Genomic DNA, 26115 nt, shown 5'->3' on the forward strand with positions numbered 1-26115 from the left:
CGCTCTCCAGGTGCCTGACCAATCAGGCTGCGCAGGCAGCAACGACGTAACTCCCCGGTCGCTCTCCAGGATCTCCTCTTGTGCATCTTACCACCTCTCCTCTCAACCCCAATTCCCTTGCCTTGGATTGTGTTCTAGGGCTGACGGTATGTGAAAGTGATATTTGCTATGCAGCCAACCCGACATTTCCTTGCTAACGACAACTTTCTTGTCATGCAGACGTGGCTATAGCGGTGGCATACCTCTTACCCGGTACATCACACAGACAGAATTAGAGATGGACTACTCTAGCATCTCGCATGACCCCGATCATCCCACGGGGGCTTCCCCCTGGGCCTCGCCTCGAGCTACGGAGCCTACATACCCTCCCTCAAGCACCAGCGATATCCCGTCATCTCCGTTACCCCCGCAGCACCAGTCTCCGTATTCGCAACCGGCCGACAGCGCTGGGCCCGGCCCAGAAGGTGATATCGGCTCACCAAGCCTGTCGGAGCAAGTCCAAAACACACACATAGGAGAAACCGGTTACACCGGGGAACAGCAGCCTCGGTCGCAGGTCCCCGCACGGTACCAGACGGGTGCTAGGCAGAATGCGAAGCAGCCGGCTCCGGTGTACAAGATTCAGGCGAAGATAACCGGGCTGGAGAGGACTGGCAAGAAGGACCCTATTCTTCGATTCGACGTACATGTAAGTGGAGTTTTGATTACGATGGCGCTCGATATCGCCTTACTGACCTCATTCCCAGACCAATATCCCTAAATTTAGAACCACCCAATACCGCGATGTTAGGCGAACACACTCCGAGTTTGTCAAGCTCGCTGAGCATCTTATTTCGGCCAACCCAGAAGCATTTGTCCCTGCTGTACCTCCGCCTCTGACCCCTGCTGGTGCTGGAACCGACGAAGACGAGTTTCGAGTGAAGAACTCTATTCAGCGATGGCTCAATGTTGTCTTGACCAACGATGCTTTGGTCCAAGATGATGAGATTGTGCTCTTTGTCGAAAGCGATTTCGGATATAGCCCTGTTGTTCGCATGAAGCAGCCCGCAACTGGCGTTCGAAGAAAGTACCTGAAGCAGTTCGCACCGCCCCCTGATGATACCCCGGAACTCCAGAACGCACGCCCTGTCGTCAAGATGTTCTATCTCGGAACCATGGATGCAAGCCATAAAGTTGATCGCGTCGTCAAGGCTCGCCGAGGTATGTTGTTCTCCCCCCACAATCTGCAGCATCACGTTCTCATCTCTTGCTTTTCTAGGTCTCGGTCTGGCGGAATCCGAATTTGGTATTAAGATTGGGCAGATGCACGTTCAAGAAACGCACCCTGGACTGTCGAACGCTTACCGAAAACTTGGCAAGGTCGTTCAAACAGTTGGAGACTACCATGCAGTCCAAGCAACAGCGGAAGCTACGACTCTCGGGGACCCCCTCAGCTACCACTCGTCCGACGCATTGATTGTTAAGGAGACTCTCACAAACCGCCATATCCTGCTTCGAGAACTACTACAAGCGCAGCAAGCTACCTACAGCAAGCGCGCAGCAGCAGATCGGCTAAAGGTCAGCTCATCGGTTCGCCCAGACAAGGTGGATGAAGCCATCAGCGCGCTTGGTGAAGCTCAGAATCAAGAGGACTATCTTACCAAGAAGACGCAAAGAGTAACCTCCAATCTTTTGAATGAGAAGCGCCGCTGGTTTGAGCGCACATCGAACGATGTTTGGGTGGCTCTACGCGAATACACACTTCGACAGATTGAGGCGGAACGAAGGACACTTGCCACTTTAGAAAGCGTGCGGCCAGATATTCGCTCTATCGATGCTTCCGGAGGCCTCAGTCGCCTGGGTCGTGAAAGTCACCCGACTACACGGCGCCCGAATCTGGGATCCAGCCAGGGACCCAAGGGCGACGCATGGAGTGGAATCCCACGTCGCACTGATAGTCTTGGCCGCAACTTGAGCGGTAGCTTCGTTGCTCCCACGCCAGATGATGATGAAGAGTCTAATGGACAGGGAGCCAAGGGACGGTTGCGCTCACCCAGCGGTGTTAGTTCGGTTGTGGAAGACGACGAGGACCGACTCGACGCCCGGAATGCCGCCAGCCGACTAGCCGGCAGTACTTTTTGAATGTTTCTAGTATCATGCCAGTTGTTTGCCTGTGTAAATTATGAGTGTGCTTTCTCGAAGAGATTCCCCTCGACAGTGGTTTTCGCCTGGCGCTCTTCGGACTCTACCTAGAGCTGAGAGCATGCCAATTATGATTGCTATCATTGCTTTCTTGACTTTGCAGCGAGATATTCTACAATTATATATCTGAGGCCATCGCCTCTTGTTGTTAGATCCTGATCGAGGTAGGGCGTAGTTTCTGCTATTGTAATATTATCATTGCGCTATAGGCACGGAGAGCCTCAATCTGAAGGTCAATGCTTTTGTCTGGTGACTATTATATATTTTGTCGACAGGTGCATAAGTGGGGAACTGCCAACTTCAAGGAGGAGGAACGAGCCCCGCTTCCACTAAACACCTTTAGCTAGGTAGCTAAATTATCGTTTTCTCTAGCTGACCTTGGGGATCCAAGTGGTTTTGCTTGGCTTAGCCCGTAGTATGCGTTGCTCGGAGATAACTTCTATGTTGGTCTCTGCTTATGCTGGCAGTTCCCGATCTTGTTGTGCATGATTGATTCCAGCATCTTCGTATACCCCACACCCCACTCTTCAACCTTCCCACTGTTTGATTTCCAAGCATCCAGTGATGCAATGAGAACATGGCTTGCTCCCGAGGCTTCCAGGGTTCTTATACAGGTCATCGGCCACCGACACCGTCCCACTCTAGCTTCCCCTCTATTTACTCAGCCCAACACTTGAGTTCAAACAACCTCAACTTACTCAACTTGAAAAGCTAGTTATCAACCGTGACAATGGCGCCCCTGAAAGTTTTTCTGTGAGTAATCTTTCAGAAAGCATTCAGCAACTCTTCGCTGACCTTGTTAATAGCACTGGAGCAACTGGATACATTGGCGGAGATGTCTTCTACAATGTAGCCCAAGCGCACCCTGACTGGGAGATCGCTGTCCTCGTCCGCAACAAGGAGAAGGGCGAGAAGCTTGCGAGCGATTACCCCAAGGCCAGAGTTGTCCAGGGAGACTTGGACTCTTCTTCTGTTATTGAAGAGGAGACCAAAAAAGCAGACATTGTCTTCCGTACGACTACTCCCGATGTCTACAGCTCACCCAGTAGAGCAGTCATCGCTAACATATCCCCACAGACTGCGCAGACTGCGACCACGTCGCATCCGCCGAAGCTATCGCCAAAGGCGCGGCCGCCCACACAGCCTCCAACCCCCTCTGGCTAATCCACACATCCGGAACCGGCATCTTGACAGTCGAGGACTTCCGCACCAACACATGGGGCCTCGAGCGTTCCAAGCAGCATGACGACTGGGATAACGTTGACGAGCTCCTGAACCTCCCCGACGACTCGCTCCACCGGAACGTTGACAAGATCATTATTGACGCTGGCAAGAAGAACCCCGACGGTGTCAAGGTTGCCATCGTCTGCCCTCCCACTATCTACGGACCTGGCCGCGGCCCCGGTAACCAGAAGAGTGTCCAGGCTTACTGGTTTGCCAAGGCTGTGCTCCAGAGAAAGAAGGGTTTCATTGTTGGTGAGGGGAAGAACTACTGGCATCAGATTCACGTTCAAGATTTAAGTGACCTTTACCGATTGCTTGGTGATGAGGCTGCTGCTGGCGGTGGCAAGGCTACTTGGAATGACAAGGGATACTATCTCGCTGAGAATGGGCCGTTTGTCTGGGGTGATATTCAACGGGCTATTGTGAAGGCGGCCTACGAGAAGAAGCTTATCCCGTCGCCTGATGTGGACCAGATCCCCGATTCGGAGATCACCAAATTGAACGAATTTGGACTCTATGCTTGGGGAAGCAGTTCTAGGGGCTGGTCGCACCGTGGGAAGAAGCTTTTGGGCTGGTCTCCGAGCCGACCTAGCTTGTTGGAACTCGTTCCCGAGATCGTTGATATTGAGGCTAAAGACCTGGGTCTTGCCTGAAGGCTCTCACATCCTGACGAATGACGGGAATAGTCATGACTAAATAGTAACAAGAATGATAACAAGCACGAGAAGCAAATAAGATAATTTGTCTCCGGAGTGACGAAGGCAAGAATAGTATCAAAATAGCCCAAGATCAGTAAAAGCCGTTTAGACGCGTTAAGCGGTGTAGGCGCGCCAAGCGCTAACCTTCTTTGTTAGCGCGGGCTCAGAGATGCTGTCACAAGTTCCGTCCGCCAGCCATTTCCCGACCCTCGCTCAGGCGTCGCGGCTTTTCCATCCCGCATAATATCTACTTAGGCAATTACCCAATTGCTGCAGGTTGTTGTTCCCCACAATCGCAAGCGGTGATTCCCATCCACGCGTTCACATGTTCGTTCACCTGCCAGCAAACTCGGAGAGCTGCCTACTAACTAAACGTCCTCCATCTCCAGGCTAGGATCGCATCGCCCAATGACTCGCGACCAGTCAACAGCAATCCGGTTCTTCACCTGACCATTCGCTTTTCTCATTGCCAGAACCTGCCATGGCCCCAGGTCCAGGCACCGGCGGCAAAAGGAAAAAGGTTGAGCGGTCATGGTCCAACGATTCCACGAACGACGGTCAGCGGCCTTCTCCTCACCGGCCCGGGAATCTCAACATGGCGCAACACAACGGTAACGGCAACGCTGGCGCTGGCTCGCAATCGCCCCAGTCTCGCGATAATTCGGACGGGCGTGGGCGGTCACGCAGACAGTCGAGTCGTGGGGGTAGACATAATGCGGGGAGGGGAGTGAGTAGTGATGGGCAGAGTTTTACGGGAGGAAGGAACGACTCGGTCCATGTAGCTGCTGGGGGGGAGGGGAGAAATAATGGGATGGCGCCAGCTCAAACGCAGAATTTGCAGTCTGACGTGTCGACCGCTGCTTCGGGGCAGGCGCAATCACAGTCGTCGCAAAGTCAATCTCAGAATCAGCCGACGCCGACACCACAGTCGCAGATGTCGCCTGCTGCCCCTGTACCACCTCCGAAGAAACCATTGCCGCCTTATCAATATGAATACATCTCGGATGATACGAAGGCGAATTGGGCGGCCAGCGGCAGACAACAGATTATTGAGAGCGGAGTCAAGGCACGAAATGAGGAGGACAATGTGACGCTGACATCTCTCTATCAAGAGCTAATTCGAAGCGCTCTCGATGGACGACTGCAAGCCGAGGAAGCTGGTGCTACGATAAAGGATGTCCTTGGAGAGGAGGTCTCCGCCGATATTGACATGGACAGCCAGGGACAATCATCCTTCGACACCCGTACACTCTTTCTAGATACCCTATCTGTCATGACCGACTCTGATACCACACATGAAGCATTGAGACCTCTTGTCTTCTCTACGGGAATCAGCCCCGCCCTCATGCGCTTGCAACTCGAAACACCGCTACTCCAGTCGTTAGGCCTTCTCCGGGACACATTTGCGCGCATGGGAATCCGGAAGCAGACCAATCTTCTCTACCGACAATCGAACTATAATTTGCTGCGCGAGGAGTCTGAAGGTTACTCGAAATTGTTGACAGAACTCTTCACCACCAGCAACAATGAGCCTCCAACCAGCGAGGTTGTCGAGGATACATTTGAAAGGGTGAAAGCGATGATTGGTGCTTTCGATATGGATGTTGGTCGTGTTCTTGATGTAACGCTCGATGTCTTCGCTGCGGTGCTGGTCAAGCAATACCGTTTCTTCGTGAAGCTTCTACGCGCAAGTTCGTGGTGGCCTAAGGAGAACGTATCACATTGCAGTGGTGGGACACAACGCGAATCTGGTCTTCCCAATTGGGCCCTACCAGGAACGTCCAGATGGCAGACAACCGACGAGGAACGAGCGGCAGCCACAGAAGCGAACTCACAACGAGACCGAGAATTTTGGGATCGGGTTCGAGAAGTCAAGATCAAGGCTTTCTTCGAGCTAGGTCGCAGACCAGCTTCAGAAGCAGATCTGAAGCAATTCCTCCCCGAGTCATCAACCAATTTAACGCCAGAGGAAGCTGATACGCGGAAATGGATTGAAGAAACAGGCACTTTGCCGCCGAAGGGAAGCCGCGTAGCTGCACAGCTTCTAGGTTTCAAGCTTCGTTTCTATTCTTCGCCTGCTCGCGCCAAGTCAGATGTCCTACCCGATAACCTCATTTACCTAGCGGCTTTGTTAATTAAAGTTGGCTTCATATCTCTTCGTGACCTTTATCCCCATCTCTGGCGACCTGACGATTCTATGGACGTTTTGAAGGAAGAAAAATTGAAGGAAAAAGCAGAAAGAGACAGGGCAGCTCGACCCGGTGGTGGCATGAATGCTCTTATGGCGGCCGGTGCCCTTTCAGATGATACCCTACCTATTCCTCGGATACGAGAGTCAGAAGCTCGGTCGTCAACACCTGGCAAGGATCAAGACGCGGATAAAGCAGCAGCAAAAGCGGAGGAGAACGAACTACCGACGCCTTCAGACCAAAAGGTTTTGCTGCTGAAGAGTCTCCTCGCGATCGGTGCCATTCCAGAATCCTTATTCATCCTGAGCAAATTCCCCTGGCTCATGGACCTCTATCCCGAACTCCCCGAGTTCATCCACAGAATCCTCCACCACTGTCTCAGCAAAGTCTGCGCTAACGTGCGTCCATTACCGCCAATGGATGAACTTCGAGAACAGAAACAGATTCCAAGTCATGATCAGGCGGGTGTTCCCAAGGGTCAACTCAAGCTAATTGACGCGCCACAACGACGAGTATTGCGATGGGCCCAGCTTGATAAGGAAGACACAAACGACGGAACGGATTATAGGTTCTACTGGGATGACTGGTCCGATAACGTCCCCATCTGCCAATCGGTCGACGACGTATTCGCTCTTTGTGACTCTTTTCTTAACATTTCTGGACACAAGATTGGACAAGACCCGAGTCTTTTGACGAAGTTGGCAAGAATTGGAAAGGATAGTTTGAGAAACGACGACTCTACGGAAAATAGAACCCGTTGGCTGGACCTCTGCAAACGGCTCTTGGTTCCTGCTATCAGTCTTACCAAGGCTAACCCCGGTGTGGTCAACGAAGTCTTCGAGCTCATCAGCTTCTTCCCCAGAGACACTCGCTACAACATGTATGCCGAGTGGTACTTTGGTCAAACTTCTCGTCTTCCTGATATTCAAGCTGCTTTCGACCAAGCAAAGGCAGAGACAAAGGACGTTTTGAAGAGGCTCAGCAAAACTAACATTCGCCCAATGGCTCGTGCTTTGGCGAAGATTGCTTACGCAAACCCTGGTATTGTGATTAATGTCGCAATCAGTCAGATCGAGTCATATGAGAATCTGATCGAAGTCGTTGTGGAGTGTGCTCGTTATTTCACCTATCTCGGGTACGACATTCTCACCTGGGCTCTAATCAGCTCCCTCGGTCAGAAAGGCCGGAGTCGTGTTCAGGAAGGTGGTCTTCTCACAAGCCGATGGCTTAATGCCCTAGCCACCTTTGCTGGGAGGACCTTCAAGCGATACTCAATTATGGACCCGGCTCCCGTGCTTCAATACGTTGTTGAGCAGCTTCGACAAAATAACTCGACCGATTTGATCATTTTAGAGCAGATGATCAGCTCGATGGCTGGAATTATTACCGATACCAACTTCAACGACTCTCAAATACAGGCGATGGCAGGTGGCGAGATCCTACAATCACAAACCATTCTTCAATTGCTAGATAAGCGACACGAATCGCAAACAACCTCGAAGCGCCTTATGAAGTCACTCACCACTTCGAAGCTCGCCGGCCAATTGCTGATTGCGATTGCGCAAGAACGTCTCACCTGCATCTTCAAGGAATCAGAGACGTCCTCTGAACTCAAGTTACTCGGTAACATCTTTGACGAGATTCACCGAATTCTAGCTCAGTATTTGGATCTTCTTCGGAGTAACCTCTCCGTGGAGGACTTCGACTCATTCGTCCCTGATATTGCATCCCTAATCAGGGACTTCGGTATTCAGCCTGAAATTGCTTTCTGGATTCGCCGTCAGAGTGTCGCTCACAAGCTCATTGAGTTTGACAAAACATCCCAGGATGCAGTGACCGCCGCTAAGAAGGAGGAACAAGATGTCCCAGCTTTGAAGGCAGAGGTGGAAAAGATGGAGGGCACCGACGATGGTGAAGCGGGATCTCCCAAGCCAGACAACGCGGATGGCGGCGACATGGACGTCGACAAGGAACAACCTACCCTGGACGCTGAGGCTACGCCAGAGCAGAAACCCTCCGTTACTCCTACCCCCGAAGCCGCTACTCCGAACCCAATCATGCAAGACCTTCAGGAACAGCTCAAGTCTGTTCTTCCTGCCGAATCTTGGAGTACCGTCGGTCTGCCCTTCTATGTCACGTTCTGGCAGCTGTCAGTTTACGATTTGCATATCCCTCAGAAGTCATATGAGGAGGAAATTGAGCGGCTGAAGAAGCGAGTCATCGCAATTGGCAACGACCGCTCAGATATCAGTCTTGCAGGAACCCAACGGAAAGAAAGAGAGAAGAAGGCAATCACACAACTTCAGGACCGAATTCTTGAGGAGAACAAATCGCATCTTGTCGCTTATGGCCAGACACGGTCTAAGCTCCAGAAGGAGAAGGAGAACTGGTTTGTTGGCATGCGCGGAAAGGCCGATTCCCTGCACATCGCTCTTCTAGAGCAGTGCTTCCTCCCTCGTCTTTTGCTCTCTCCTATCGACGCCTTCTACTGTTTCAAGATGCTGAAATTTCTTCATACAACTGGTGCTCCTAATGTCCGAACTGTTGGCTTGCTGGACCAGCTATTCCGCGAGCAGAGGCTCACTGCCCTGATTTTCCAGTCGACCTCAAGGGAAGCTGATAATCTCGGTCGTTTCCTGAACGAGGTTCTCCGTGACCTTGGCCGTTGGCACGCCGACAAAGCCGTTTACGAGAAAGAGGCCTATGGCGCAAAGAGGGACCTCCCCGGCTTTGCCATGAGTGTTGACCCCGAGGGCAAACCCACGAACTTCCTTGAGTACGAAGACTTCCGTCGTCTGCTTTACAAATGGCACCGTTTGCTATCCGCAGCGCTCAAGATATGTCTCAACGGTGGCGAGTACATGCACATTCGGAATGCCATCAGCGTGCTCAAGGGCATTGTTCAGAACTTCCCCGCTGTCAATTGGATTGGCCAGGCCATGCATACCAGTGTGAACCATCTGAGCCAGAACGATGAGCGAGACGATGTTAAGATCCCTGCCGCTTCCTTGATTGGAGATCTCAACCGCCGAGAAAAGAAATGGATGCTGCCGCAGGCTTTCATGATTAGCAACCAACCAATACCCAAAGGAAGCCAGCCTCCCGATAGGGCTGGCACAACGCCTACTTCGCGACCCCAATCGACCACCCCCACTTCGTTCAATGCTTCTGCTCCGGATTTCAAGCCGTTCAGTGCTGCTGAGTAAGTCGACCAGATTTCGTGTTCTCGATCATGTGCTAACTATCTACACAGAGCAAAAGGAGCCAACAAGATGGAAGGCCTCACCAAACAGGAGGTGGAGGACGGTGAGATCGAGGATGCAAAGATGGCTGATGCATTCAAAGAAGGGGCAAAAGCTCAGCAGCCGGCACAAAAGCCAGCCGAGCAAGAATCGCAATCTACGGAGAAGGCACCCAGCCAAGCCTTTGCTGAGGGTCGACCGACAAGTAGCCATGGTACACCGAGGGACACCCCAAGCACTACTGGCCGCAGAGGTCAGGCTGTGGAAGGTTCTAGCTCTAAATCACGACCCTCCCCCGCGCCTTCCGGTACCCAAGCACCTCCTAAAGCACCCGAACCTCGCAGGCAATCAAGTCTGCCAAAGCCGCCCGAGTCAGCTCGCGCACCCGGTGGAGGCCAGACCTCGCGCTCTCAACCACATACGCCGTCTCATCCTTATCGCGATGACAGGGGTCTCCCGCGTCGACCTGATCTTCTTGATGATCGTCGCGACCGCCTATCAGAATACCCACGCGGTGGTCGTCTACCTCCGGATCATGGCTATAGTCGGTCATTCGAACCTCCTATGAGTGACAGCAGAGGCTTTGGTCGTCCGGATAGGGACTTCCCTTCGAGACCGCCACTAGCAGACGAGCCATTCCGACCACCGCCGTACCGTGACGGGCCCGATAGGCCTGGCCGCCCTCGTCCTTCAGATTCTCGTGACAGTCTGTCAGGCCCCCGACCCGGTCCACAGACACACCCCGATCGTGCAAGCCTAATCCCAGACGTTCCAGAACGGCCAGCGGAGAGTTATCGCCGTGGGGATCAGTCACGTCCCGAAAGGAGTGATCGGAGGTCTTTACCAAACAGGCCTGCATCTCCGCCAAATCTAGACCTTCCGAACCGCCCTGATACGCGTAAACCAGCTCCGCCGCAATCTCGCACGGAAGAGTTACCGAGGGGGCCACGCAGCGATCGGCCACCGCGTCCTTCTATGGACGGTCCTGATTCTCGAGATGCGCCTTCGGGACCTGATGCTCTTGGAGGACGATCGCGACAAGGAGATCTAATGGCTGATATACCGTCTGGACCAAAAGGGCGGAATGCTTCTGGTCGAGGTGGACGGAATCCTCCTCCGGCTCATCCTTCAGCAGGGCCTCCTAGTGGGCCAGCAGCAACTGAACGCCAACCGCCAACTGGCCCCGGACGGCAGGGAATGCGAAACGAACAACCCTCTGCCGATAATGCACCCTCTACGGATGATACGAGCGGAATACACCCCGACCGGCTCAAGGCCTTCCAGAAACAAAATCCAGGCGGTGGTTCACGGGCAAATCCACAGGCTCCATCACCTATTGTCCCTCCATCTGGGCCGCGCAATGTGACCGGTCCTGCCTTGGGGTCTTCGCCAGTCACCCGCGGATCTCCAGGCGGTCCGGGCTTCAATGCGGAGCGAGGACGGGGTGATAAACGCTTCACCGGGCTCATCAATGCTACTCTTCAGTCAAATAGTCCGACCGTCCGGGGTCGGGGAGCGAACCGACAACCCACTAGCCAAGCCTCAGGGGGCGCTGAAGATGAAGCTCGCTTGGGAGGACCAAGCTCTAGCAAGCCTGACCTCCTTTCAAGAGTAACCGGGCATCCCGAGGATGATGGTCCTTCCAGAAGTCGACTAAGTAGCAGCGGCCGGAATGAGCCTGCAGAGGAAGCTAACTCTGACGGCCGCCGGTCACATCGCCACTCGGAACGCGAGGGAGACCGGGAACGGGATCGACGTGGCGAAGACGACGGCTCACGGAGCAACAGTCGGCGCGAAGACGGACGAGACCGCAACCGCGAGCGAAGCCGCAGAGCTGATGCTCAACCAGGCGGGCCCCGCGAGGAACGGTACGAATCCCGCGAAGCGTCTCGCCGTGGTGCCGGCCCTCGCGAGGACAATCGACGCCGCCGTGATCGAGATGCTGGTGGCCCAGACCCGTCTCAAGAACATGAAGGCCGTCTGCGTCCTCCCTCGTCGCACGGTGGACAACCTCCTCCCCCACCACCTCCGCCTCTCCCTCCAGCTGGACCCGAAAGTGATCGCCGCTGGAGCAGCAGTGGACGTGAGCCACGGGACCGCGATCGTGACAGGAACCGTGACCGTCCCCGCGAGCGCACTCATAATCGTGAGGGTGGAGGTGGCGGTGGCAGCGGCAACGGACCTCATCGTAAGCGTGGACGACCAGGCGATGAAGGCGGCAGCGACGCAAATAGCCGCGGTGCCGGGCGTGGCGGAGGTAGCGAAAACAAGCGCCCTCGCCGAGGAGCTTGATGACATCTCATACTTTCTTCTCTCACTTTCTCTTTTGTATTTTCCATTACATGTGTCTGGATTTTTTGGTGATATCATAAGTGCATTGTTGATGGTGTTACTGTCTGCCTGGGCTTTCTCATGCATGGAGCCAATTGTATTTCTCTACTCTTGTTGTCATTTCCTATACTGCTAAGTTGCGCAGTCGATATATGCTTGTGGAAAGCATTATGTGTTACACTAGATATTGGCCCAGATAGTGCTACTAGATCTGCTTCGAGCATCAACGAATTTCTTCTAACCCGCACTTTCAATCCGTAACCAAAAGTATACTTGTCATGACTATCTAGTCAAAATACCTACCCAATTACTCCAACATGGCAAGTATAACGGCATGCGGCCCGAGACTCCGTGTCCAGTGACCTGCCAAGCCACCGGTTGATCTTCGGCCCATCCTCCGTGCCCTTTTCAGTTCTGCATTCATCCTGTCATCTTCCTCCATTGCTCATTGCTGATTGCTCCACCGGTTTGATACCGATTATGTCCATTATTGTGCCCCTCATATCCCGCCAATTGCGTCTTCGCTAGACCGTTTCACCATGGCTGAACTTCGGCGCTTGGCTCACGATGACTTCCATTTTTAGGGAGCTGAGCCAGCATTGCTGGAGTTTGCACTGATCATGGGATGGCCTGGTGAAGTGGGGATGGATCTGCTGTCGATACTAGACTAGAGCGTACCTTGGTACGTGCATTGTCCAGTGCCCACTTGAGCTCGCTCGGAGTATCGGAGCGAGATAAATGAGATGCAGGTGCTAGGTGGGTTGTTGATTGCTTGAGGGGTATATTAGAGGGATAATTCCTCAATCGGTCCCCGTCTCCATCCCTCGTCTTCTACGTAGTGGAAGAAGACTCTCTTTCAACTTCTGACCTCATTCCAATACTTCGTTCACAATGCCATTGGACGTCGAAAAGACCATCGCTGAGCTTAGGCTCGGCGAGAAGATCGATCTTGTTTCTGGTAAGACACATTGAGCCAGAAGCACCTACCTGGCTTTGCTACACACCACAAACTAGAAGCTCACTCCTCCCCTCTCAGGTATCGACTTCTGGCACACAGCCTCCGTTCCCCGCCTAAACATCCCCAGCCTCCGCATGTCCGATGGCCCCAATGGAGTCCGTGGAACACGCTTCTTCAACGGCGTCCCAGCAGCATGCTTCCCCTGCGCCACAGCCCTAGGCGCAACATGGGACGTTGACCTACTACACAAAGTCGGCCATCTGATGGGCGAAGAAGCCATTGCCAAGGGCTCGCACGTAATCCTCGGTCCAACAATCAACACACAGCGGTCTCCGCTCGGTGGCCGAGGATTCGAGTCGTATGCTGAGGATGGTGTTCTTGCTGGTCAATTGGCGGGGTACTGCTCAAAGGGTATCCAGGAGAAGGGTGTTGCGGCCTGTCTGAAGCATTTCGTTTGCAATGACCAGGAGCATGAACGGCTGGCTGTTGATTCCATCGTTACGGATCGGGCAATTAGGGAAATTTATCTCTTGCCGTTCCACATTGCGATGAGAGTTTGTCAGACGGCAACTGTCATGACGGCTTACAATAAAGTCAATGGGACGCATGTTAGTGAGAATAAGAAGCTTATCACGGACATCCTGAGGAAGGAATGGGGTTGGGATGGTTTGGTTATGAGTGATTGGTAGGTCTTTCTGTCTTTCGAAACTAATACTCGGGCTAACAGTCTGCAGGTTCGGCACATACAGTACCTCGGAGTCAGTCATTGCGGGGCTTGACGTTGAAATGCCGGGAAAGACACGCTGGCGTGGAGACGCCCTGGCTCATGCCGTCTCGTCCAACAAAGTACACGAGTTCATCCTTGATGAACGTGTTCGCAACGTCCTCAACCTCGTCAACTGGGTCGAGCCCTTGGGCATCCCAGAACACGCCGAGGAGAAGGTCCTAAACCGGCCCGGGGACCAGGCTCTGCTGCGCCGTGTCGCCGCCGAGTCTGTGGTGCTCATGAAGAACGACGACAACATTCTCCCGTTCAAGAAGGACAAATCTATTGCCATCATAGGACCCAACGCTAAGATTGCTGCATACTGCGGTGGCGGCTCGGCGTCTCTGGATGCCTACTACACCGTCACACCCTTCGAAGGCGTATCAGCCCAGAGCAAGGGCGAGGTCACATACACCGAAGGATCATACTCACACAAGGACCTCCCACTAGTCGGTCACCTTCTGAAAACCGATGATGGCAAAACAGGCTTCAAGTTCCGCGTCTACGACAAGCCCGTTTCCGAGAGTGACAGAGAACTCCTTCACGAGTTGCATCTCGTCCGATCAATCGGTTTCCTGATGGACTACAGGCACCCCAAGATCAAGTCCTTCCTTTACTACATCGATATGGAGGGCTACTTTACTCCCGAGGAATCCGGCATCTATGATTTTGGAGTTGTGGTAGTCGGCACAGGTAAACTGCTTGTAGACGATGAAGTTGTCGTCGACAACACGAAGAACCAGCGTCTCGGCTCTGCCTTCTTTGGAAACGGCACAGTCGAGGAGAAGGGATCCAAGGAACTAAAAGCAGGCCAAAAGTACAAGATAACCCTCCAATTCGGCACAGCACCAACATCAGACATCGACACCCGTGGTGTGGTTATCTTCGGCCCTGGCGGCTTTCGCTTCGGTGCAGCCCGCCGCACAACACCCGAAGAACTAATCAGCAAGGCCATCGATGTTGCGAAGAAGGTGGACCAAGTCGTCGTTTTCGCGGGCCTGACTTCAGAATGGGAGACTGAGGGGTACGACAGACCAGACATGGATCTTCCCCCTGGATCCGACGAGCTCATCTCCGCTGTCCTCGACGCAAACCCTAACGCCGCGATTGTCATTCAATCCGGTACACCTGTTACCATGCCATGGGCTGGAAAAGCCAAAGCCCTGCTCCATGCATGGTTCGGCGGTAACGAGTGCGGAAATGGGATTGCCGATGTACTCTATGGCGATGTTAACCCGTCTGGTAAACTACCACTATCTTTCCCTGTCAGACTGCAGGATAATCCCAGCTATCTGAACTTCCGCTCTGAACGCGGCCGAGTTCTCTATGGAGAGGATGTCTATGTTGGGTACCGGTATTACGAAAAGGTCCAGATCCCAACACTCTTCCCCTTCGGACACGGTCTCTCATATACGGCTTTCACCCGCTCGGATCTCAAGTTATCAACCACCCCCGAGAAGTCTAAGCTCGAAGACGGCGAACCAATCACCGCAACAGTAACAGTCAAAAATACCGGCCCCGTCGCCGGATCCGAAACAGTTCAACTCTGGGTCTTTCCTCCTGCCACGGAGGTCAACAGACCAGTCCGTGAATTGAAGGGTTTCACCAAGGTCAAGCTCGAACCAGGCGAGAGCAAAGAAGTTCAGATCGTCGTTGAGAAGAAACTCGCGACGAGCTGGTTTGATGAGAAGCGCGAGGCTTGGGCTTCTGAGAAGGGCGAGTATGAGGTTCAGGTTACGGGGACAGGGGATGGTGTTCTTAGTGATAAGTTCCAGGTTGAGAAAACACGGTTCTGGACGGGGTTGTAAGGCCATAAGTGTTACTTCTGAAACACCGCAAGATATGTGGTAGTTATGAGTTACGAACACGAGAAAATTTGGCAGATGAGACGAGTTATATAAACATGTCAATTGATAATATTATGTGAGTTGAGTATCAACAGCCTATTCCAAAACGCATATACAAAACGCCACAAATACTGTAATGCTAAAACTATATCAACAAGTTGATCAAGGTACAGCAAGCAAACTTTGTTCCTGACCCAGCATACACAAAGCCCTAAACCCCTTTGCTCATGCAAGCGCGCTCCTTCCAAACCAAGAAAACAAGTCGCCGTCGCACCTTCCTCTGATGAAAAGTTTCATGCTCAAAGAGGAAAGAACGATGGGTAGTTTCGGTCGTTCCTTCCAAAACTCGATCGCTGTCCTATATAGGCAGGTACGATGGCGGGTCGCGCCTTCCCAAAGCAATATGTACTCATGAGGCAGGTGCGATAGGCGCTCCTTCCTATTTAGATAGGAAGGCATCGCACTTTCCCAACGTGTCATGCTTGATGAAGTAGGAAGACGCGAGGAAGGGTTGCACCTTCCAATCTCAGTTGAGCTCACAGAAGAGGTCGTTTCGTTCTGTGGTTGTCAAAACCACATCACTGTGAGACCGTTATATCAGAACAACGGGCTGAGAGATGCCGAACTGTCTTAATTGTGCTCGAATCGTCCACGGGCTAAGAGCTTGCTTAGCCTTCCGAGTCGCGATTTGCCCTCTCTCGCCTTGTGGTTGTGATAATGGAAATTTGGAGTTCGTTCTTGGTCCTTGTGCTTCAGGGCCTCGAAATCAGATTTAATTTCTGCCCATGCGAGGCCTAGTCTTGAGGGTGGTGGAGCGGGAGCAGGAGGTTGAATCTCCGGCTGAACTCGAGATTCTGCGTGGTGGGTGGTGCTCTGCGGCTTGTTTTGGCCCTGCGACGGCTTCCTTACGCCAGTTCGCTTTCCAAAACTTTGCGTCATCTTTGCGAGCACGGCTTGTTGAAGGGCTTTATTTCTTTGAGATGCTTCGTCTGGTGTTAGTAGGCGTGCTTGGCCGTTTACATCGATAATGATGTTGCGTGTTTTGGAGTTATCTTGGAGGCCGGAGTTTGGGTCTGAGGTGAATGCTGGCGTGTGTTTGTTCTGGTTTTGGTTGAGTGCTGGGACGCGTGAGAGGCTGAGGCTTGGTGAGGGTGTGCTTGAGAGAGTTTCGGTTGAGAGGTTTAGGTTTATTGTTGGGTAGTGTGGGCTTAGGAAGACTTGGACTTCTGTTTCTGTTTCTTGGTCTTCTTCACCCTTTCGTTGACTTTGTTTTTCTTTCTCCCTTGACGCCAAAGGCGATGGTTCTGCCTCTAGGCGTGATTCAGACAAGAAAGCCTTGGTAGCCATATCGAACTCAGGCTGGAAAGCCGTAAGTGCAACACCCGTTAACGAATGCAGCTCAAGTTGTGGCGGGCTATGCTCAGACGACTGCGTGCATGAAAGATCCGTAGAGTTGATACCGCTCGTATTCGAACAAGACGTGCCCGTCCGAGCATTACTGAAGACCGAGTGAGCCCTTGACATCGTCTTCGCGGAATCATATGCATCACCGCTGCGAGAATGAAGGATTCGCATAGTCTGCATACTCGGCTGCTGCGTAAGTCCAACACCGGAGTCATACCCCGTGATGAAGTTCCCTTCAGCTCCGGTAATGGTTTTAGATGACGGTAATCTCGAATTGAGCTGCGGCTTTGCCAGAACTGGAATCGGACTTGATTCATGGCCGACTGATCCATTCCGTGTTGCGCGGCGTTTACCCTGAGACGGAACCCCTTGTTCGATTCTGTATACGAGTAAAGAGCAAGCATGCCGGACTTTCGACTCGAGCTCAGGTGCAATCTCTTGTCGGTCAATGAACGGGGATTGAACCTTAGGGTTTGGTGGGAGAGGCGTGTCGACGAATTCGTAGTACCGGGTTGGTCGTTCATCTAGGGCTGAGGCTGCGAACGTTGGTTTCTATAATCTTGTTAGGATGTTGCGAGCAAGATAAGTAAATAGGTAAAAGAGAGTAATAACACACCTGCGACCCGAACAAAAGCGTCAACGAGGCGCGCCTCTTCAGCGCCGTCTTCTTAGAGAGTATAGTGTCCATATTGGTAATGCTGTATGATTCTGAAACGTTGGTGCGGTGGTATAGATCGCACCCCTCACGGGCCCTAATAAGCCCGTATATGTATCCCCGAAAATACCAGGATGAGATAGTTGCGCCACCGACAACTACAGAAATAGCACTCAACAACCAGTCCCAGGCAACGAGTGGAGTGTGGATCCAAGAAAGCAAGCACCAAGCAATGTACAGAGCATGCAATCTTGACCAGAATACCAAATCGAGCAATTTGAGTAAAAGGCGAACGATTGGTATGCGGCGAGATGATCAAACGGACTGGAATGCGGGGAGGGAGCGCTAAAGAATGCGAAGTGCGAGGTGCGAACCGATGCAGTGCAGGGCCCCCAGAATCAGATGCAGCGCTTGAGTCAGGTTTTAGGGTGCGACTGCGAGCTTGTAGGGTGCGTGGTGCGCCTGGGACTGGCCGCGTGCAAGCTCGAGGGAAATGTGATATGAGTCGAGAAAACAGGGAAATTGCGCTACTTGCGTCGCTGGGCCTCAGGGGGGCTCTGCCACATACGTATTGCTTTGCTGTAGACTGTACTCTGTAGAGCGCGCTTCTTCCGCGGATGCGAATGTAAATGCAAGGCCGAAAGATACTGCACGTAGACAATGTGATTGTGGCGCGGTGTGGCGAACGATGAACGAAAGGGGAATTAGCGATCGACTAGATGGGAGTTGATATGGAGAGGCGATAGAACGAGTGTATCCAAAAGAGTAGGAAGGAAGGAAAGAATGGTATGTTGTGTTTTGAAGAAAACAGCGAAGAAGGACAAGAAGAGCAAAAGAAAACAAGACAGAAACAACAAGCAGCAGCAGCCCAACTCCAAAATGAGGTGACACGGCATCACGAGGCAGTGAAACAAGCGACCTGGCCCTGCTCAAACAACAAGAGTCGCTGAATTGCCATTTGCCATGTGTGAGAAACAAGCATGCAAGCGCTGAGACTTGGCCTATTGCATGATCTCATTTATCGCAGCCCGCAGAGCTAATCTAGGGGAGCTGCAGCTGCATTACGCTGCGCTGCGCTGCGGATGCAAAAGAACTCGACTGAACTGGAGGGAAGAAAACCAAGCAAGCAAACAGGCAGGCAGGCAGACAAGCAAGCAAGCTGCAGCAGGTCCAGATTGCCTATTCTAGGCTAAATGACGATCTCGGAGTTGCGGGCAAACATTTCCAGCCTGCATACAGGGCTACATGAGGTTGTTCGTATAAGGTAAGACCTCTGTCGTAGTGCATAAGACTCGTGCGATATGGGGTCTCACACTGCGTCACCATCATGGCACGATAGCGATTAGCTAGCGGGCAGCACGAACGCTGGCGGGAGCGTTGCACCTTCTTAGCAAGCCATACCCGGCTGACTCCCGGGTGGATATGACATGTCTTATTTCAAGGGGGATCAGGTTTGATTTGGTTTGTTCGATGAACTGCAAGGGGGGATTGGAAGGGTTATGAAAGGGATGGTTCAAGGGGCTAGCGGAGTACCAACTCGCCTGATAGATCATAACATTGATGATTGGTCACTTATGCGGTCATTGGCTGAGGCCATCCTGGGATTTGGTACAGGTCCATGATGATATTTGATTGTTCATGGTCCATTGGTTATAGCTTGGAAAGAAGAAAAGATGATATGGGTTCATTTGCGAGCTATCTGTAATATCGAACAATGTCCGTTTTCCGGAAATATGGCCCACCACCCTCACGGATTCGTTCCGCCAGTGACCGCTTGGTCGAGGGCTTGTCTGGTGGGGAGCAGTTGGATGCTTCTTTACAGTCTGACCTGTGAGATTGGTTAAACGAGAGAGGCAGTTGGATGCTCATCTCCCTGACTGGTTAAGAATGAAAATCAAAAGGCTGCACAACTACTCCTGGGAGCCCTGGGTTGGCTAGGATCGCCGACCCGTACTCTCTTCGCCGAGAGAAAGCGTCGGACCCTGGCTCATGCGCAGAGCTCAATTTGGGTGAAGGCTGCAATTACTGCGCCAACGGGTAGTAATTCGTCGGATTACCTTTACCAAGCGGTGATATCTTCAACCTCCGCTTCGCCGAAAGTGCTGCTCTTAGTTAGCTTGCCAACGCCGTCGATTGCGGCGCCATCGGCGGGAGTCTTCGACATGATGTCGGGTAGCACTTCTCGGAAAAACTCTAGGATGTACCGGTTGACCTGCTCGAACTGAAGTAGGAAGGCGTCGTGGCCCTCGGGACTTTCGATGCGTTTGAGGCGGGAGTCTGAAATACCCTCGGCGACTTCTTGCTGTTCCTCAAAGGTAAAAAGACCGTCACTCTCAATTCCAAGAACAAGAGCGGGTTGTTGAATTTGCTGAAGTGCCTCGCGAACGGGGTTCCCGGAAGCCGGGTCGACCCTCTGGCGAGAGACGTCATGTGTATCCAGCTTGCGAGTAATCGCAATGTAACAGTTGGCATCGAACCGTTTCACAAACTTGTCTCCTTGGTAACGAAGGTAGGATTGGGCAGAAAAGTAGGTTGCAGGTCGCTTCTGCGTGTTGCCTTCGGCGGTGTCGACGGTCTTGCTGAAGGTCTTCGTTCCAGAGAACTGTGGGTCCATGTATTGCACCTCAGTCTTCTCCGCGGCAGCAGAAGTAGGGGAGTTGCGGCCGCTCCAGTTAGCCTTATGACCATCATTGTGGATTGCCCAGTGCTCATTGGGAGGAGTCGGTGTTCGCTCTGTGCCATTGATGTTCTGTCGCTTCGAGGGGTCGGGAACGTTTCGCCCGAAACGGGATTCGAAAGAGTTGCGGCTCCGGTAGGTCAGGAGAGCCGACATCCGGGCAGCACCGAGACCAGCAGCAGGGGGGTTGTCAAACGAGTAATATCCGTTCTCATATTTGGGGTCGCTGTAGATGCTCTGGCGCTGGGCTTCACCCCAACTAATGCACCAGGCCGAGTGGCGGGCTGACGTAGCAATTGGGACAATGGCTCGGACATAGTCTTTTCCAAAGTATGCATATTCAAGGGTGAGCATACCACCCATAGATCCACCAACCACCGCAGCGATTTGCTTGACGCCAAGGTCATCGAGCACGAGCTTGTGCAGTCTTCTCACGTCAGCGAAGTACATATTGGCCATGATCCAGGGTTGCTACTCACCTAACATCGTCACGAACAGTTGTAAGGGGGAACTCCGGACCATAGAGACCATTCTCCTTCTGTCCATCCTTGTATGTCACCGCACTCGCGCTTCCATAAGGACTACCCAGACTGTTGAGACAGACGACGAAGAAGCGCGAGATGTCGAAGGCCTGACCAGGGCCACCAAGGAGCGGTCCCCACCAGTCTGCCACATCGGCGCTACCACTCAAGGCATGGCAGATAACGAGGGCATTGTCGCCCTCGGGGGAAAGGTTTCCACGAGTCGTGTAGGCGACGGGGACATTGTGCAGAGTGACACCGGATTCGAGTGTAAAGGAAGGAACAATAACGTATGATTGATCCGTGATCAGGGACGCAAATTGATTCTCAGGTAGCGAATCGACCCTCTCTACGGGATTTAGTAGCTGTTCACTTCATGGGGATAGGGGGAGGGGATAGTGGGGGATACTGACGGAGTCGCGCGGCGGGGGTTTCGGCGGCCATTGGGCACCGATTTTTGAGAATGCAAGAAAAATGCTAGAGAATTCAATAAAGAGAAGACAATTTGATGTTGGACAGAAAGACAGAAATGAAAGATGTGTTCAAATGGCTATGTTGTCATCACTGAGAGACGTCCGAGGGGTAAAAGTGGGAGCTTTATAGCAGGAATTTTACCCCAAGCCCGATGATGACTCTTAGCTGACCCGCCACAACAAACCAATCAGCTCGAGGCCGAATTCCGCACTCGCCCGGTATCCACATTTATCCGTGCCGATATAGATTTTCCTTGTATGACTGCATTCCTTCAACTTGCGTATTCGTCGTATTCTCATCTTCAAGAATTTGAGTCATGGCATATCAATTCTTGAAGTAGGTAGTCTATACGATTGCTCTTGGTTCTATCAACATATTCTAGTATATTGAACTGGCCTGAGTCACACTATATGGATGTATTGCGTATTCCATCCGTCTGTGCGACAGCATCTCCATTCACATCTATGAGCGTATCCAGTCGTGTTCAGAATGCTTCGGGCACCGAACCACATACCATCGCCTGGCCCAGTCTAGCAACTTCATTTATGCAAAATATCACCTCCTTCTGGTCCCTCAGCCGCACGCTGAAGGCGTTCCTTGGTGCTCTTGAAAACCCTTGGAATCCCCGTCTCCTCATAGCTCTTTCCATTGAGCACCATGTCCGCAAGCCCCTTTGTTGCGAGAAAGATGACCGGCATACCATGTCCATCATACCCTGCAGATATAAATCTCCCCGGGTACCCAGGAACCTCTCCAACATGCGGCGCAGTATCGTAAGCGTACCCCATGATTCCGGTCCATATCTCCTTGACATGCGCGCCGCTATTGTCCCACCCTCTAAAGGTACGCTGCATGAAGTCGTCATAGTAGTTCTTAGCTGGCTCAATGAGAGTGCTGTCGTCGGTAACACTGTACCATTGTTCTCTCTGGTCCTCGAAACTGTACTGTGCGCCCCCGACAATCACGCTACCGTCTGGACGGGTGATTAAGTAGCTCTGACCGGTACCGGAGGCATTGCGGATGAGATATGTGTAGGGTAAAAAGGGGTGTTCTTTGTCAGAGGGGACAGTGATATGGCAGCAGATTCCGCGACAGGGAATGATGTTCGGCGCATATTGCGGAAGAAGGCCAGAAGTGTAGGCATTTGTGGCGTAGATTACCTTTGGTGCGGTTATGATTCCTCGGGACGTATGGACTGAATGGATGCCGTCCTCTGTTGTCACTGAAGTGACGGGAGTAGAAGTCTGCACGTTGACCAAGGGCGAGTCTTTGGTCTTCGACAGAAGCCCCAGGATCAGTTTGTACGGCCATAAAGAACCAGCCGTATATGACAGGCACGCTTTAGCGCCTTTGACGCCAGATATCTGACCAACATCAGCAATATCTCATCTTACTAGGAACCTGCGGACTTACTGTCTCCGCATACTTCGCCCCCATGTAATGAATATCACTCGTATACTCAAGCCCCTGCTTCACCAGCGCCTCATATGTTGCCTTAGCCTTCTTACCATCGGCCTCGTTAAGGTAGACATTCATGCATCTTGACAAGTTAAGTTCACAGTCGATATTCTCTTCGGTAATAAGCTCCTTAATGGCTTTGATATGCGCGATCTCAAAGCTCGCGACTTCTGCGCCGGCTTCAAGGCCGTAACGCTCTATATACTTCGGGATGTTCCCATAGAGATCAGGGCGAAGATGGCCGCCTATAGTTCTTCATTAGAATGCTTTCAAATTGGTTAGGATGAAACAACGTACCATTCCGCCCAGTTGCCCCGGAGCAAATCTGCCTAGCTTCAAGAATTGTTATGGTGGGGTGGATGCGGGGCTGCTCAGGGTGTGACTGTTGAAGCTGCTTGTAGAGATGGTATGCGAGACTTATACCGGTGTACCCAGCGCCAATGATTACGATGTCACTGTGCTGAGGTAGATCTGGCGTCGTACGGAGCTGGTCAAGTTGGTGGAGTTCTGTGCGCCAGAAGGGCTCTGTGGAGTTTTCCACTGGGAGAAAGGGTGGAAGTGGAGGAGGGTATTCGGCCATGTTGAGTTTAATACTTCCTCTTGGAAGTAGTCGATAATTATGATTGTTGTGGTAGGTGCATCAAACAATTGTTCTGTGCTGAAAGATGAGTGATGGGAGAATGGGCACGCCGCGGGGACCATAATTTGGAGTCATGTCGATAAGCTCGCCATTGGAGCCTGATATTTTGCTTTCGCAACCGCCTGATCCAGGCTGAAAATTATTTTTATTCCGCAAAAATTCAGCTACTATTATGTGCGAACTGACTTAACTATGTAGGCACATTGAGAAGCTTGTTCGCTGTTTCCTCAAACGCCCGCATCGCAACCTTATACAACTCTGGCCCATGACTGATCCTCGCAACTCCGAGATCCTTCAACTCCGAAATTGTTAGATACCCCTCCTTAAGGATAGGTTTGACGTTCAATCTTCCTTGAAAAGCTTCTACCAGCTTTTTTATTTCTTCCGTCGATACACCTCGACCCCCAGGACCGCCCCAGACAAAAACCGTACAAGCGCCTGCTTTCAGAAATGCTTTTCCTCGTTCAATTGCATCTTCAACCGACCCTCCATCTCCCAAGACATCTGTGCGAGCGTTGATAACGAAATCGGGCACTCCAAGATCCCGAGCGGTCTTGATAGCCAGCGCTATCCGGTCCATGGCTTCTTGGAGAGGTCGAACTTCATTGGTGTGGTTGTTTAGATCCTCAATATTGCATCCCACGGCTCCGAGATTGATGACTTCTTTGATAGTCTCGACAATGTCGTAGCCGTCTTGAGCATCCACAGACAGTGGAAGTTTAGGGAGACCATTCTCTGACAAAGCGGCTGCAATCGGTCGCACCCTATCGAGGTTCTGGGACAGGGTCATATCGTTGTCTGCAATTCCTTGAGACGCAGCTATTGCGAAGCTGGCGGTTGCGATGGCCTTTGTGGCCGGGTGCTTTGCAATTAGAGACGCTGTCGCTGCATCGTAAACATTGGTAAGGACCACGGGGTTGCCTGGAACATGGAAGTTCCGAAATTGGATGGCGAGTTCATTTTGTGCTTTTTTGATTAGCATGGTTTTAACTGGTGAACTTTAAATATGTAGATGCTTGTTTAAACTGTCCAAGATTGACCGAGACACAAATGCTGATCGAGCGATTGAGGCTTTTGGAGAGAGAATGCAAGTGCAAGACCACTGCATCTTGAAGCAATTGAGTTACTGCATGATGTACTTGCCTCCTCCCTCTTCCCCTCATTTGGAAGAATGAGATGTTGCTCTCGAAGTGACCATTCAGAGCGCAGGAACTAGTGGAAGAGTGGCACTAGTCCAGGAAAGGAGGGCTTTGTTGACCGGCAGGCATCCAGCTCGAGGGCGTTCTTGATATCCTTCCCACTGCATCGCATTGACGAACTTCGCAATGGTCTTCATGAAATGGCATCCCTGGATAACAGATGTTGAAGAAACACTCTTACCTCTGAACTGTAATTGATCATGATCGCATATGCTCTTACTTGTTGACCTACCATACAGCTACCACCACGCCCCACCTCTACCTCCGGTAAGATTCAACGTCTAGGTGACTAGGCTTTTGAAGTTGCCGAGTTCCGCCTGGTATTCATTGACCTTCAGCTCTTGATATTTGGTGAATTAGCCTTTGACCCCTGCCCAAGGGGAAAAACCGTGCTCGGACCGTCGGGCAATGAAATACAAGGTACAGGGCTCCACGGGGGCACTGTGAGGGGCCAAATACGTTCGCCTGCAGTATGGGGCCTAGCGCAGTCTTAGCGGTGGCACAGTGGCATATACCGAACCTCAACGAAGCATAGTCAAGACCCCGTGGTACCAGCATCCCAATGGTGTTGTCTCGCCCTATAAGATGATGAACTCGTGGGTAAGAAAAGAACCGATCCTGGCCTGCCAGGGCTTTTGAAAATCCGAAGTTCCCGTGAGACCTAGGCTAACATAGGCCTAGACTCTAGAGATGGGGATATCACAGAGGCAAGTGGGATCAATCGAGGCTCTTAGCGGCTCTTGAAGCCTCCCGATGAATCCCGGGCCTACGCCCTGCTCCAAAGTCCCTACTATATAAGGGGCCAGCATTTTCCAGATTGCCATCTATAGTCAGTCAACCTTCTCAATTCCTCATCCAGTCTTCCACTTCCACCAGCCGCAATGAAGTACCTGACCTTCGCAGCCATTGTTGGCCTCTTCCCAGGCCAGCTATCCGCTCAGAGCCTCACGCCCGTCGCAAGTAGCTCTACTTCGACAACAAGCGCCCCAGCCACAACGACCACTAGTGCCTACTTCTATACCCAGCCCGGAATTGCGGAAGACTGCGAGAAATACTACGAGGTGCAAGCTGGCGACCACTGCGCCGTAATTGAGGCCGACAACAACATCACACATGAGCAATTCATCGAGTGGAACCCTGCCGTTGGTGACGGTTTGTCTTACCGACCCTACCTTTTCACCCCAGGGTTTTATACACTATATATACATACTAACAAGGACAGGCTGCTCCGCCCTCTGGGAATACTACAGTGTCTGCGTGCACGTCCCCGGCGCACCCCTTACCACACCTACCCCCGGTAACCCACAGCCGCAGATGCCTGGCATTACGGAAGACTGCACGAAGCTCCACCGTGTGAAGGCGGGTGAGATTTGCTATGACATCGACCAGACCTATGGGATTACTCTAGCTCAGTTCCGCGAGTGGAACTCTGAGGTGGATGCTGCTTGTAGTAACCTCTGGAATGGGTACTATGTCTGTGTTGGGGTTTAGGCTAATATAACGATTACTTTCTATTCATGAGGGGGCCTTTATGGACTTGATGGGGCAATGCTCGCTGCTTGATGTATATATGCGCGACCAGTAGACAAATGCAGGATTTCCAGTTCCCATTGTTGAAGGAGCTAGTCATATATTAATTTCTGGGAAGGCA

The 26115-nt window shown here is 52.2% G+C and overlaps 8 protein-coding genes across 8 annotated transcripts; 5 read left to right on the forward strand and 3 right to left on the reverse strand.

The window, feature by feature from the left end:
* Positions 1–86: 86 nt before the first annotated feature.
* On the forward strand, positions 87–2457 carry BDV14DRAFT_170553 (retromer subunit VPS17). Its single transcript, XM_073768224.1, has 3 exons — positions 87–688; positions 747–1200; positions 1259–2457. Exons 1-3 carry the CDS (start codon positions 278–280, stop codon positions 2119–2121), a joined length of 1728 nt encoding a protein of 575 aa, XP_073629718.1. The 5' UTR covers positions 87–277; the 3' UTR covers positions 2122–2457.
* A 304-nt stretch (positions 2458–2761) lies between these two features.
* Positions 2762–4188, forward strand: BDV14DRAFT_170558 (putative nucleoside-diphosphate-sugar epimerase). Its single transcript, XM_073768225.1, has 3 exons — positions 2762–2934; positions 2988–3193; positions 3259–4188. Exons 1-3 carry the CDS (start codon positions 2912–2914, stop codon positions 4056–4058), a joined length of 1029 nt encoding a protein of 342 aa, XP_073629719.1. The 5' UTR covers positions 2762–2911; the 3' UTR covers positions 4059–4188.
* Positions 4189–4306: 118 nt separating this feature from the next.
* BDV14DRAFT_34650 (putative THO complex component (Rlr1)) lies at positions 4307–12106 on the forward strand. The gene is made up of 3 exons (XM_073776598.1): positions 4307–4430; positions 4493–9494; positions 9546–12106. The coding sequence occupies exons 2-3, from the start codon at positions 4585–4587 to the stop codon at positions 11824–11826; spliced, it is 7191 nt and encodes a 2396-aa protein (XP_073629720.1). The 5' UTR covers positions 4307–4430; positions 4493–4584; the 3' UTR covers positions 11827–12106.
* A 190-nt stretch (positions 12107–12296) lies between these two features.
* Positions 12297–15513, forward strand: BDV14DRAFT_170562 (beta-glucosidase H). The gene is made up of 3 exons (XM_073768226.1): positions 12297–12823; positions 12902–13508; positions 13558–15513. The coding sequence occupies exons 1-3, from the start codon at positions 12757–12759 to the stop codon at positions 15395–15397; spliced, it is 2514 nt and encodes an 837-aa protein (XP_073629721.1). The 5' UTR covers positions 12297–12756; the 3' UTR covers positions 15398–15513.
* A 218-nt stretch (positions 15514–15731) lies between these two features.
* Positions 15732–17784, reverse strand: BDV14DRAFT_34656 (uncharacterized protein). The gene is made up of 2 exons (XM_073776599.1): positions 17457–17784; positions 15732–17392 (listed from the first exon to the last, which is right to left on the reverse strand). Exons 1-2 carry the CDS (start codon positions 17526–17528, stop codon positions 16067–16069), a joined length of 1398 nt encoding a protein of 465 aa, XP_073629722.1. The 5' UTR covers positions 17529–17784; the 3' UTR covers positions 15732–16066.
* A 1380-nt stretch (positions 17785–19164) lies between these two features.
* Positions 19165–21284, reverse strand: met2 (homoserine O-acetyltransferase). Its single transcript, XM_073776600.1, has 3 exons — positions 21107–21284; positions 20652–21042; positions 19165–20599 (listed from the first exon to the last, which is right to left on the reverse strand). Exons 1-3 carry the CDS (start codon positions 21135–21137, stop codon positions 19555–19557), a joined length of 1467 nt encoding a protein of 488 aa, XP_073629723.1. The 5' UTR covers positions 21138–21284; the 3' UTR covers positions 19165–19554.
* A 422-nt stretch (positions 21285–21706) lies between these two features.
* On the reverse strand, positions 21707–24247 carry BDV14DRAFT_188704 (phosphoenolpyruvate phosphomutase-domain-containing protein; the record flags this gene model as incomplete). The annotated part of the gene is made up of 4 exons (XM_073771105.1): positions 21707–22531; positions 22581–22870; positions 22923–23218; positions 23499–24247. The coding sequence occupies 4 exons, from the start codon at positions 24245–24247 to the stop codon at positions 21707–21709; spliced, it is 2160 nt and encodes a 719-aa protein (XP_073629724.1).
* Positions 24248–25303: 1056 nt separating this feature from the next.
* Positions 25304–26060, forward strand: BDV14DRAFT_170570 (LysM peptidoglycan-binding domain-containing protein). The gene is made up of 2 exons (XM_073768227.1): positions 25304–25616; positions 25687–26060. Exons 1-2 carry the CDS (start codon positions 25346–25348, stop codon positions 25953–25955), a joined length of 540 nt encoding a protein of 179 aa, XP_073629725.1. The 5' UTR covers positions 25304–25345; the 3' UTR covers positions 25956–26060.
* Positions 26061–26115: the final 55 nt, after the last annotated feature.

Source organism: Aspergillus stella-maris (genome assembly GCF_047715825.1).
Source record: "Aspergillus stella-maris strain CBS 113639 unplaced genomic scaffold BDV14scaffold_17, whole genome shotgun sequence".
Classification (NCBI taxonomy): Eukaryota; Fungi; Ascomycota; class Eurotiomycetes; order Eurotiales; family Aspergillaceae; genus Aspergillus; species Aspergillus stella-maris.